Source organism: Gymnoscopelus microlampas (assembly GCF_963454915.1).
Source record: "Gymnoscopelus microlampas genome assembly, chromosome: 11".
NCBI classification, from domain to species: Eukaryota; Metazoa; Chordata; class Actinopteri; order Myctophiformes; family Myctophidae; genus Gymnoscopelus; species Gymnoscopelus microlampas.
The window spans coordinates 27,645,841-27,659,773 of record NC_139948.1 but is presented as its reverse complement, the minus strand read 5'-3'; the positions used below and the strand labels follow the sequence as shown (position 1 = coordinate 27,659,773).

Genomic DNA, 13,933 nt, shown 5'->3' with positions numbered 1-13,933 from the left:
TCAGAAGCTTTCGTGCAATTTGAATAAACCGCGCCCCCTATCTTCGTGAAAAGAAGTGCACGTGCCGATGACCCCATGCACCTGAGGAACTCCTGGCAGATGTTGGTCATCATCATTGCTGTCATGCATTATTCATTCCTTCTCAGTTTGCACCATGACTAGGCTATAAATGCGTGGTTCTCAAAGTGTGGTCCGGGACCAGGACTCCCAGGATCAGGGATCCAGGGGGTCCCCAACTAAATTAATTGATAGTTAATCACTTAAACCCCATATGGGTAACCTAAGTCCCTCAGAGCTCAATACTAGGGCCTTTTCTGTTTTCTGTTATTGTGGGGAAAGCTTTTGCTGAAAATAGGCGATAGACAAGCTCACATACTGTGATGCTGGGGTTTGGTTTGGTTAATTAACTCCATGGGTGTACAAAGGGAATGCAATAGATATGCAATAGCAGGTATAATATAAAATTATATTAAACTGGTATGTATGTAGCCTACATATAATAAACAAATTATATATATAAATAAAAATCCGATTTTTTTTCAAATTGTACACATAAGTTAAATAACTTTTTCAATTATCTGTTACGTTATTATTAATGTACTATGATACTATTAAATGAATACATTAATAGTATCAGCAGACCAGCTGAGTGAATTGATAACTCCAATATAAAGAAATACAGAAATACTAATAATTGTGCGTCTTCATATTTATTATATAAACATTTCATTTCGGTGTTCCACCCCTCTATTTTGAAGCAAGACACATTGTGAATAATCAATAATGACACAGGCAGAGAATAACTATATCAAAACTCATGTATTGTTTCACTACTAATGCTAATAATAAATGAACACCAAATGAAACAGTCATTTTTTTTCACTTCACACAGTCATCATAAAAATGAACACATCAAACATCTACAAGAAAAAATAAGTGTGAGAAATAAGTGCTCATATATTTTACTGCTTATAAATGTGTGGAGATCACTTATTTTATTTATTAAAGTTAATACTTAACTCAAAATGTCAACTATAGTTGATCAATAACAGGATGCCAACAGGTCACGAAAGCCATTCTCATGTCTCTTCTAAAAAAAAATGTTCAACACAAATACTGTCTTTTAGTCAGACCAGGGGCAGAAGGGAAGCCTAGGTGAAATTCAGAGAATTGAAGTTCATTCAGATGGAGTTGGACCAATGCAATGCAAATCAATCTTAAATGTACAAATCCACAGGCACACATTTTGCCTCACTCTAACCGAGATAAACAATTAAGCCACCCTTAAATAAAAATGACAACTCAATCCTTGGGGGTTAGTTTTATACTTTGTTTCCTGACCGTGCCATTTGCATTATGTTTTTCATTTGAAAATGACTCATTACCTTTCATTTCTGACCCAGTACTGCCTTTACCTTATTTGTTCCAGTAAATCTCATAAGACCTCTTCTCTGAACAGTTGTCTACACTTGTGCCTATGCCGCTTCTGACCTTCTCCTTCACTACCTTCACCACCAGGCCCCCAGCTAGGGCAATGCCAGCTGCAGCTTTGCCTATTTCAGCCACTGCAGTCAGAATGCGTGCGGTCGCCCCCACTGTGCCCCAGGTATCAGACACAACCACACTGCCTACTGATGCTGAGCTGGGCCCTGCAGCCCCACATACAACCCCACTAGTACCTGCAGCAGCGGAGGCACTCACTGCCATTCCATCTGCTAAGGCTGACCCAGCCCCAGTGGACTGAACAAACCCACTACTAGCAGTGACGTTGCCTGCAGTGGCCACGGCATGTTGTCCTGCCACTGATGCTACACCATTGGCTACACCTGCAGACCCTACTACTGCTGTGGTCTCTACTCCAGTCAGGGCTGTTGTGCTGAGAACTGCTCCCTCCAGAGCTGCCCCGATGGCAGCCCCAGCCCCCATGGCGCCCCCTACCCCTGCTGCCACTCCAACAGCAGTGGCTCCAATGAGGCTAACCTGTCCTAAGGTGTCTAGAGCTCCATTCCCAGGACTAGCAGCTTCCGCTCCAGTCAGGGCACCCATAGAACCCCCCAGAACACCACCAGTTGCTGCCCCAAGAGCAATAGCGGTTTTTCCTGATGCTGCAGCTACTATAGCTCCCACGGCTTTCCCGACACCTGTGCCCCCAGCTACAGACATCCCCGCGAGCTGACTGGCAGCAAATCCAACGCTGTTACCCATGATAGCTGCCCCAGCTGCTGCTGCTAGAGGGGTCATTGCCCCAAACGCTGCCCCTACTGCCATACCTGTAGCTCCAGCAGCCACTAGGATCTTGACTCTCGCCAGGACCTTGGCAGAGAGGGCAGCCTCCCTCCTGATCTGACTTAATGAGTATGGCCTAGCAACGGCCCTATCACCACCACCCCTCCTCCTGTCTCTGAACCGATTTCTCCATCTCTCTCCTCTGTCCCTCAGGAAGCTGAAGGCACTGCCTCTCTCTTCCTCCGTCCATCTCTCCACTCTGAATCCCTCCAAGTCCTTTCTATTAAGCCCTGCTGACTCTCCTTCACTTCTCCCTGCTTCGTCTACCTTCCAATCCCACTCCAAGTCACACTTTCGTCGTTTGGCATGTTTCACCTGCTCCTCCATGTTGCTTCCCCCCTCTTCCGCTCCCTCCGCCTGTCCTCTCTCCCTCATCATGCACTCCTGCTCCTCCCTTATTACTGCCTCCGCCTCTAAAAACATTGCATTGGTATAAAACCCTCCGTTATTCCCTTCCACCATGGTCTCCACTTTCCTCAGCAACTGTCTGACCTGCCATATGTCACTAGGATCTCTGTTGTTTAGGACATGGTACCTGCCGCCACACCTTTCAATTAAAGCCTTGAGCCCAACAGGTGCCGTGTTCCCCAGGTACTCATCTATCCCCCTCTCTTCCAGGTCATCCCCTCGGGTGAACAGAATCACAGTGTGGTCATGGACCGCAGCCTCCCCAAATATCTGGGCCATCTCGTCAACGGCCCTGCTCTCGTCGTCTGTATAGCGTCCTAACGGGACAACCAGTAGGAAAGCATGGGGGCCAGGGGCTGAGAGAGTCACACATTTGGCTATCTCGCCGTGGGTCTGCTCCGTGTTGAGGTGTGTGTCCCCAAAGCCAGGCATGTCGACAACAAGGACTCTCGTCACCTTTGGTCTTCTTCTGAAGGCCAGGCCATTGTTCTCACCATCCTCTTCCTCAGTGAGGTCAGTGCTCCCCTGCTCACAGACCTGGGTGACAGAGCTGGCACTGAGCTGAGACAGGAAGTGCTTTCGGCCCAAGATAGTGTTTCCAGACGCACTTTTACCAGACCCCGTCTTTCCAATCAGCACCAGTCTGAGTTCTTTCCATCTGGACGCAGTGCCCTCCTGAGCTCTTTCACCCTCAATGTCAACAGACTCTTTCGCCTCTCCTTCTCCCCCTGCTGGATGAATGGAATCAGAACAAGAAGTACATAAATAAAAATATTCGAAAGAGACTCGACTTGAAATACGTTCCATTCCATGAAAATGTATTATTCAATATCAACAAGATAATGCAAAAGTTAATAATATAAAATAATGTCAGTCAGCATGATGTCATGTCATGACGTCAAAATGTACACCTTTGAACTTGACATGGCAATTTGTCTTCTCTGCGTGCTAGCCATTTCTGACCACGATACATACTGAAATTTCCACATAGTAGGATACAATGTGGATGTATCAGGAACCTTCCTTCACCCTTTACACATGCAGAGTGTATAATCTACAAGAAAATCATATAATTCTGATAAAAATATTGAAAAATCAAGAAGTCAAAGGCCACGATGTTATAGCCAATTTCATAAGCCCTGGCCTAACTTGTAATCAGTAACTGCGTGGGCCAGCGTGGCAGTGTTGTTGATGATAGCTAACTAATGTTAGCAAGCTAAGCTAACCCTTAGCGCAAGTTGTTAGGGCCGGCTACTGTATGCCGTTTGATCTGGAAAAATTTAACAGGAAATAACCTTACCCTGTGTGCTATTATTAGACATGTCTCCGGTTAACTAAAAGCGGTCGTTGTTCTACATTCAAGCTTTCGTTTTCGTCGTCCTAAAAGTCGTGTTGATGTTAAGCTCAAAGTGCAGAGCTCTCTCCTGCCTAGGCAGTCACCAAAACATTGGACTTGCGGGAGATTTCTCGAGTCTGTGTGTGCCCTCTGTTGGTTGATGGTTACAATGAACAAACATTTTGTACGTAATATAATTTATAGTCACTTTATTTCAATAGTCTTGATAAAATGGTAATTGTAGGCTTGCTCATTAACTTTGCAGCAATGGTATTCTCTCTGAATATACATGTATTTATATAACAGTCATAATATTACTATTTCAAAATGAATATCGATCGTCTCAATTCAATAATTAAAATCCATTAAAATATGTTTTTCCAGCAATTTATAAAAGAAAATATTCGATCCATTAATTAAACAGGCCGCTGAGCTGAAAGATGATCACATTTTTCTGGTCACAGCTCTTTTTCACAAGGTCAAAGCAGTTTGATAAAAGGGCCTAAAGGTGAAACAGCAGATAGCCACAAATGGCTTAAGGGAGGTTTGTCAGACAGATAAATGGCAGGTCCATTAATGGTGTTCCCGACTGTGGGCAATTAAAGAATATATACATGGAAACGCATGGGGGACACATAGTCATTCCAAAAGACATGAAAAATTAACTTACATAAATAGAAATACCTTCAAACACACAGTCAATATGAAACAGCTTTCATAAAGCACCAAGAGAACAGAAACATATCCATTCACAAATGACCAATCATCCCCAAAGAAATTTCTCCAAAGAAATCTACAGTAAAAGTGAACAATGATTGACAATAAAAAGCAAGTGCACAAATTCAAGCTCAACATAGTCATATCTCACTGCAATGTGCTGAGGGTGACTTATAATTTGGCAGACCACAATCATTTGAAGCACATGGGTGTTATACACGCTATATAAATCTAGACAAGACACAATATGTGGACTTTTCAGTTGTTTTTTAAAGTTATTTCATTATACTAAAATGAATGATATCCCAAAGAGACTGTAATGTTGTAGTCAAGTTATCAAAAAACCTTGTTTCCCTTATCAAATCCTATTCCAGAGAAGTCTCCTTTTTAAATTTCTGAACACCTTTATGTTTTACTATTTTAATTCACGGTACAGAACACAGTTGCCCAGTTATGCCACAGTCACTAACGGAATAATCCGCCACCTCCTCTTTACTGTATTTTTTATTTTGTGTCACACCTACAGTGTGGTTCCGCTCTCATTTTCAACCACAGAGCACTTGCTTCCCTCCAGTCGTTTAAGAGTCTACAACTCAAGTCTCCCCTGTGGGCTGTGCGTATGTTCGTTTCCTCTTTCTCTCTGCATCTCTTTTGCCGCCTCCTCCTCTCCCTCTCTGCTGTGCTCTCCACTGTGCTGAGATGCAGAGTACTATAGTTCGGTGCGTGAGCGGGAGATACGGGGGCCCTTCCGTATTTCTTTCCTCTTCTCCTCTTTTCTCCTCCGCTTCTCTTCCTCCCGCAGGATCTTCTGAAATGCCTCTGCAGTATGGAGCACCTGCAGCCGGGTAAAAGAGAATCTAGTGAGCGAGAGCATGTGTGAGAGAGAAAGAAAAGAAGGGGGAGGGACACAGGCTTCATGCAGGGCTATGTGTATGCGTGAGGATGTGTTTGGGACCAAATACATTATGCTTCAGACTGAGAAAACAGCGTGTGTGCGTGTGCCCCTAAAGCGGCGTCTGAGGACCCCCTCAATGCCTTTACTCACATCGTCTCTCTCTGTGCGGTACGGGTTTGTGAAGTCTGGGGATTTCTCTGTTATTCCCAGCTCCTGTGACATCTACGGAGCACGTATACGTAAGACAGACATAGGGCGAGAGAGAGAGACAGGGCAACAAATTAACATTTGTTCAGAAGGATGCAAGAGATTGAATGGACTCTAGGATTTTTTTCCATATTTCATATCAGCATTTCTGAGTAAATTAATGAAAGACATACACAATGAGGGGAGAGGGTTACAGATTAATCTCGATTAAATTGATGCATGGTATAGTACAGCTTCATCGTGGAAATAATAAACAACCTATGACCAAAACCTCCGTTCCTCTAAACCAGGGGTTCCCAATCTTTTTCAGCTCGAGACCTCAATAAGAACTTTGGTGTCTTTCTGGGATAGAAAGCCCTATTTCAAAAATAGCGGAAACAGAGCTTTTGGACTTTTGTATCTGTCTGCCGGTGTCCCTTTTATGCCATATGATATATGGAGATCCCTGATGTCATCAGTATATTATCGGCGGTTCTGGACATCCGTACCTCCATATATGCCTATATACTGTATGGGCAAATTGGTCGGATCGGTGATGCATGTCGGGAACATTGCAAGTACCGAATGCGTACCCCACCCGGTTATGCAATACCTGTTGTCAGAGTCCCCGTTGTACCTGTCTGTCTGTCTGCCTGTGTTTCTTTTATGCCCATATATGGAGATCCCTGATGCCATCGGTATATGGCCATTTAAAAAAACACCCACAGAAATGGGATATACTCGCAAACCCATAAAAACAAGTCTGCAACCCAAAATGGTCGCACACTACCGTAAACACTACCGTAAATCATTACACCGTAAATCATTAAAATCATCATGACGGAGCTGTCTCACCAGTGTGAGGACATGCTGATGAGCCCCTCCAGTGAAGACCCCCGTCAGGTTGCAGAAGCGTAGCCCCCAGCGCAGCAGACCCCCCCAGTCAGTGTTGCGGTCATAGTAGTGGTGGACGATACGGGGGAAACGTAGCGCTACGTCACCGAAGAACGCTGTGTTCTCCACCACGTGAGAGTATGCTACAGGAAGGCAAAAAGAAATTGGATGGGATGACGCAGGGGGAGAGAACAGTGACAAAACAGATAGGAACAGCATACAGATTAGTGATTCTCCACAGGGCTGGGGCCCACTGGTGGGCCGTGATGATATTGCAAGTCAGCCCCTGAATAATTGGCAAACACTAATATTTTATTGATATTATAACATTAATCCTAATTAAAATTGGCTTAAGGGAGGACTGGCAGGGGGGCGGACCTCTTGACGCTCATATCACAATGACTCAACCATAACCATATATTTAGGAATTCCCAATGCAGCTACGCCCAAATATGGAGTGTGTTTTCTAACCTCAATGTGTCGTCATGGCATCATGGCATCAGCACCTGAACCTCTAGTTATTCATTTATCCAAAAAAAAGTAATGTTTTTTTTTTCTTTAAAATCTTGAAAAAATTGTTTTCAATGTCATACAGATAAATAGGGACTTAAAGTATACTATGTTAGTTCCTCTGGTCAAAGTCGCAACACAATTGATTGATTGATCATTAAAATAAACTCTGAAAATGCATGCAGACCACCTCATAACAGTGGTCAGACAGGTGGGCTGCAAGCACTTGCAATATTTTCAAGTGGGCCCTGATCCAGAAAAGGTTGAGAACCACTGTATTAGATAATATAATTAGTGCAACAAAGCCCACTGTATTAACCAATTATAGCACAAAGAAACCTGGTAATATACAGGGCCTATAGGCAGCTACAAAAAAGAAAAAGAAACCTGATGGAACACAATAAGAAAAGGGTGATATAATAGGAAATGACTCACGCCTGAAAGCATAAGAGAGAAAGAGAGAGTGAAGCAGGAGGTGTACAGGTAACAGAGTAGGAAAGGAATAAGATGGATACAAAAACAAACTGTCAGACTGTTAAATAGATTAGACCAAAAGATGATGGTACATAGATAGAATGGATTACCAGAGCCACGAGTGAGAGAATAAATTGAGAAGGGATCAGACCTTCTTTGATCTTATCATCCATGGGGAAGGGGTCATCTGGCTGCATGTTGGCTGTGACCAAGATGGCCCTCGAATCCTCCAGTACCTTTGTAACCAGATAATTTCAATTGATAGCTACATTAGCATGTAAATAGAAGTTCACTGAGTGTTGGTGTTCATTATATAAAAAACATGATGTATGCTGCCATAACATGCTTGCCATATCCATGGTTACATCATACACCAAGTCAATTTACACATATATTTGAGCTGTTTAAAGCTGGAAACGTACAATAGTCACAAAGGGTTAATGCAAACATACAGTAAGTCAGAATACTGAAAGATGGATGGATACGCACATACCTACTGCACATTAACCCACACACCCCTAAAGGTTTTCACTTGTGCACACACACACACACACACACACACACACACACACACACACACACACACACACACACACACACACACACACACACACACACACACACACACACACACACACACACACACACACACACACACACACACACACACACACACACACAGGTATAGAAGTGCTGACAGTGTAACTCGGCCACTGGAGGTTGACTATGCTAGTTGTCCTTGGGAGGCAGGCAGATACATAGATAGCTGTCCTCTGGGACACTGAGGCGTACAGTAAAACCAAGCCTCTGGGCATAATGAGATTGAAAGCCACTCTAAGCCGCCCAGTTCAGAATACATTAACATTCAAATGAATGCAAGAAAACATGCTTATGACTGTAATTACTGGGTCTGATATAAGTGTTTGATTGTCTGTCTTACTGTGAACAATCATATCTTTCAATCTGCTGAGAGCAGATGAGTGCTAAGCTCTTGGAAATTAACAACAGCTATTACTTTGTTTCTTGGTTGTGTCACCAGCCTTGGCTATGCTTAGTTGCTGCAGGTGGAAGATCATGTGAGAGAATACACAGGTATACAAGCACACAGGTGCAGTGAAAAATACTGCAACAACAACAACAACACACTCTACCTTGAAGAGTCCTTTGAGCATGATATCTATTATCTTATACTGCTGGTTGATGTCATTGAGCTCCACCAGGTTCTTCAGAGCATTCAGCTGGTCTTTTCTCTTGGTTTCAAACAGACGCTTGTCTGGCCACAGCAGATCAGGAGAGACTCTCTGTTCAATTGGGGCTTACTCATAAGACATATAAATGCATGCTCACACACTCGTCTACAACACAAACACACAAAAAACACACATTCACACCTATTGATGTGCACCAACACGTACACCCCATGAAACGGACATCATGCATACACATTCAGAAAGATTGACAAACAGGCAGACACACACACACGTGCGTGCGCACGCAACAGTCTTTCACACATACTAAGACATGCACACCCACACACATACCAGACACCAACCAAACTATACACACACCTCACCCATGTATACACAACCTCTATCCTACACACAGTGCCACAGACTCACTAACATGTGAGACACACACACACACTTCAGTATGACCCACACAGTTCTCCATACTCCACTCAGACGGGGGAAGGATACAGATCTCCAGGTTGGAGTCATGTCTGTGTCTGTGGGCGTCGGAGTCTGCGGAGGTGAGAGCTGCGGCAGCCACGGCCAGGAGGACGGCACACACACTCTGCATGGTCAGTAGGGGGTGCTGGAGAGGCACTCGGCTGAAACTATATACAGACAACGCGATGGGGGACAAAATGAAACAGAACTGTCAAAACATCCAACGTCAACAGCACAAGACGGCAGACGTGTGGTCGTTTCAATTCATTTCAGCCGCCCCAAACACTTCGTTCATTTAATAAGTACAATTCTGCCCTTTGGCGCCTATGAAAAGAGAACCGAGTTGTGCATTGCATTTGCTTTTCATTCTATACGACCGGATTTCACTTTGGTCTGGACTGGAGAGGGAGAGAAAACATTTTCACTGCAATCCATCTTATTCACAACATTGCTTTTTCAGCACTACTGAGCATGGCACTCTCTCCTTTGTGATCCTGTCAGACCCTAAAGAAGAGTCACATGCTGGGTCTTAATGGTCAATGTGGGACACCAGTGGGTAGCAGGCGTTGGAAAGAAGGCTCCTTCTGTGCCTTTTAAATGTACTACCGACCGATGTCTGGTACCTCTGAAAATCCCTGAAGGAACTTTAACATAATCTGTCACTCTGCGCTCTTGCATTTTCTCTCCTCCCCCTGCTCACTAATGCACAGCAATCTCTTTCCCAATCCCAATCAGTGGGCTGCCTCAACGTTTTCTCAGTTGTGACTTCCTCTTCCTCTCAGAGGCTGCTAACGTGTATGAAAAAGGAGGGATGAAAAAGGGAGATAAATACGATGACTAAAAATAGTCCCCACCCACCGACAGATGAATATTTGATGAAAAGTCCAATTTTACTAAATCACTGGCAAGACAGAGCAGCGTGCAGAGGAAGGGGAGAAAACAACATAGATAAGAGACCTACATGACGTGTGATCCAGCGAGGCCATCACTGATGTTATCAAGAGCAGTGGTTCTCAAAGTGGGGTCCGGGGACCCCCAGGGGTCATGGAGTTCCAGGGGGTCCCCAGCTAAATTTGTTAGTATAGCATCAAAATCTGTTTAACCACTTTAACCCGATATACATCAGCTATTACAAGCTTGTAGATCTGCTATTTTCAAAGTAAAAATGTTAACATTTTAAAAACCCAAATCTTGTCCCTAGCACAAAATATTTTCAGATGGGGGTCCTGAACCAAATACATTAATTTGGAAAACCACTGATCCACTGAGAGAAGTTAAATAGAGGTGAGGGTGGGTCAAAGGAAAATGTGGGTCTGTAGGGGATAATATGAGAGACAGTGGTGGGATGGATGGATGGATATAGATGGATGAGGAGACAAGGAGAGAGGGAAGCAAGAGATGGGGTGTTGCATGAAAAGAGGGGTGAAAAAGACGAGACCCTGAGGGAACCGACAGCTTTGCTGGTGAATATTTCATCTACATTTGCAATGAAGAAACAGTGAAGTAAAACCTAAAAAATGGGTGGGGAGACAGGGTAAGAGGATAACGAGCACCAGGGACTTAATTTCCCATGATTGACTTTAATCTCTACAACTCTGTCTGATACCTCTTGAAACTGAGAGACAAGGGAATATCCTTGCTATGCAACCTGATGTTCCTCGGCTGCTTCCATCTCCATATGCAGTACACTTCTCGGGGAAGGCAGGAATGTTAAATTGGCCTGACTGAGTCCCCTTCACAATCTCATTTATATCTGAAGGGCAAAGGATTCAATCCTCCAAGAATTCAGAGTTCCCATCACAGACAGAAGCTTGAGAATACAACCACTTTTGGTCTACTTTTGGTCTCAATTCTATTTCACAGTAGAGTTTTAGTTCAGCAGCCAAACCTGAGAGTAGCATGACAACTATACTAGATCTCAAGAGGTTATTTAGGAGCCAACTGATATGACCACATAAAAGGCCACACTAGAGAATAATACTGACAAACTCTCCCTTCGTATCACAGCAGGCAAGGCTTCAATAGCAGTTTTTCCATGTTCATTACAGTTCCCCATACATAAAACAAATGTCTGAGGCAAGGTCCAACTTTTTTTTCCTTACACTGTCAGCAGAAACAAGTGTTCTTGAGGACAGCTGAGTGGAGACAATGTTCGATTAAGACCAATTTGTGCATTCTGAGAACATCCTTTGGGCGGCTTCCCAGCTTTCTGAGAAATGCAGCACTAAATATCCTTAAGTGCAAGTCAAAAGCCCCAATATTTCTAGATAACAGCCAGGGAAGAGGGCCGACCCTCTCCTGTGGGAGAGACCTATCAGGATATTCGATATGCTTGTTTGACAGCTGTGTAGCCTGACGTATGCTTATGAGGGGATAAAGGTTATCACCACTAGCATAGTTTAATACAATCAACATGCATCCAGCAGCATTGACGTGTTCTGTCAAACTGTCAGACTGGATAAAGTGCTGAGATTTTAAAAAGGTGGGTAACGAAGGACATGGAGGCATATTAATCATCTCTAACACAGCATGGCCGCCGAAATTAGACTTTAAATGCAGCTATTAACAGCAAGCAAGCAACCTCATCACACTGGTCGGGCACTTTAGAAAATGAAGCACAGGAAAACCCAACCACTCACATTTGGTGATCATATTACACATGGTAATACACTGTCCAAATAAGAGTGCATAGTATATTGCGAGTGCACATGTTGGGGAGGCAGTAATGCGGGACACATTTGATTCATCTGAAGCCCCACTTAAATCTTAGCAGATGCGTTATAGAGAAATTAGATTTTTGAAGGATAGAACGCAAACATAAATTTCATTATTTAACTGCCTGTGGCTGTGAGAGGACAGCATTGTCACAGATCAATTCTTCCCTCTTCTCTCTAGAGGTGAACACCACATTTGTACACAAGATACAACACACATCGGCCCACACAAAGGTCAATTCCCTGTAGCCTTAATATGTCCCTGGGGGTTTCAATAGTGAATTGATTCTCCTTTAGCTTATTGGTGGGTGCTAAAGGTCTTGGAGACCCAAGTAGAAATCTTATCACAGAGGAAAATTGGAGTAGGTGTCTCTGCCAGAGGTCTAAAGGCAGGGCAACTGTAAATTAAATCTTGTAAGCCTACATATATCACCTGGAGATGGGAGTTGTCTCATTCAATAACATCACCCTGAAATAGAGATAGATTTACTGCCTTGGAGATGAGGATTCAACATCAATTCAGTCCATTAGTATCATGACTATAGCTTATTAGCTTGATTCTTAACTAACACCGTCTGATATTAGGCTATCGATGTTGTGGAAACACTCAACTCACACAGTGTAGTCATTTAGACCAACCTTTCAAATCAAGGCTTCAAATGTTCACTTCACTTTTAAACTCAATGAAAACTGAGGAAATGTTCACAATCCAAACGATACCAAATGTGATTTTTTTTAATTGCATAAACTAAAATAAAAACCTCCCCGGGAATTGCAGAGGTGGATGTGCCATCGAATCGGATCCAGAAACCCCTTCGGCAAGCCTATCGTGGGAGGTTTGAGGTTCAAGGTCTGACACATCATGCCTCTCACTCCCTCAGCTCCATCTGTGGATCTCCATCTCTCTCTCATGCCTCTCACTCCCTCAGCTCCATCTGTGGATCTCTCTCTCTCTCTCTAATGCCTCTCACTCTCTCAGTTCCATCTGTGGATCTCTCTCTCTCCCTCCCCCTCTCTCTCTCATCCTTCATCCAGAGGCAGAACTACGGACATGCGTAATGGTGCTGATGATGGCTGTATCCGAGTATGGACTGTCAGTTGTATCGTCAATTAAGAGAGAATGGTTAATTGATTGCATGTCCCCTGACTGACCCTTATTCCCGTCCTTAGTGCGATTGTCTATGATGAGTAATTAAGAACATCAATTTACTAACAGGGATAATTAACACGGTGATGATTATTGCTCGTGGTTATTATAAAGCTAGGCTACGCTGGGTGGTTTAATCTCTTGAGTCATAATCCTTAAGTGTGAGCCTATTAATATTATGTTCAAAACATTTTATCAATGTAAAGAAAGAACTTTCCGGGTAAAGCCAACATTTAAAGTTGGAAATCGACACAAGGATCATTTCAGTCAACGCATCTGTCCGCCCGCTGCCGCTGGTCAGCTCAGTAGAGCCGTGGACATCACAAACTCGCTGATCACTCACCGTAGTAAAACAGCAGCGCGACACGGCAGCGATTGCCGAAAGGCTGTTGATGTCCAAAGTGAAATGTAATCTTCTGTTGTAAAAAATATATACATATATATAAAAGTCCCCTGTCCGAGGAATTCGTGATCTTTCAACAATCCTCAGGTGACGGTATTGCGTTGGAAATGTTCATCTATACATGCGGCTCTTCTTGCTTCTCTCTCCTCTTCCACTCTGCCAGCGCCACGATCGCACCGGCTGCCTTTGGTTAGACGAATGACAGCCAGCCAGCGCGGTTACATAGCAGGATATGGTTTCCACACGGAGAATTTAGAGAGGCACACACAGACGGTGGTACACGTAAACCGTTC

At 43.7% G+C, this 13,933-nt stretch overlaps 2 protein-coding genes across 3 annotated transcripts; both read right to left on the bottom strand.

The window, feature by feature from the left end:
* Positions 1 to 691: 691 nt before the first annotated feature.
* On the bottom strand, positions 692 to 4,170 carry LOC311055511 (uncharacterized protein). 2 transcript variants are annotated; one of them, XM_084071714.1, is made up of 2 exons: positions 3,995 to 4,170; positions 692 to 3,425 (listed from the first exon to the last, which is right to left on the bottom strand). In XM_084071714.1, the coding sequence occupies exons 1-2, from the start codon at positions 4,014 to 4,016 to the stop codon at positions 1,417 to 1,419; spliced, it is 2,031 nt and encodes a 676-aa protein (XP_083927840.1). In that variant the 5' UTR covers positions 4,017 to 4,170; the 3' UTR covers positions 692 to 1,416. The 2 variants fall into 2 exon arrangements, with proteins under 2 accessions (XP_083927840.1, XP_083927841.1); XM_084071715.1 differs by having other exon boundaries at positions 692 to 3,422.
* An 88-nt stretch (positions 4,171 to 4,258) lies between these two features.
* ccdc134 (coiled-coil domain containing 134) lies at positions 4,259 to 13,830 on the bottom strand. Its single transcript, XM_084071718.1, has 7 exons — positions 13,581 to 13,830; positions 9,404 to 9,543; positions 8,858 to 8,979; positions 7,858 to 7,942; positions 6,684 to 6,865; positions 5,793 to 5,864; positions 4,259 to 5,582 (listed from the first exon to the last, which is right to left on the bottom strand). Exons 1-7 carry the CDS (start codon positions 13,673 to 13,675, stop codon positions 5,457 to 5,459), a joined length of 822 nt encoding a protein of 273 aa, XP_083927844.1. The 5' UTR covers positions 13,676 to 13,830; the 3' UTR covers positions 4,259 to 5,456.
* Positions 13,831 to 13,933: the final 103 nt, after the last annotated feature.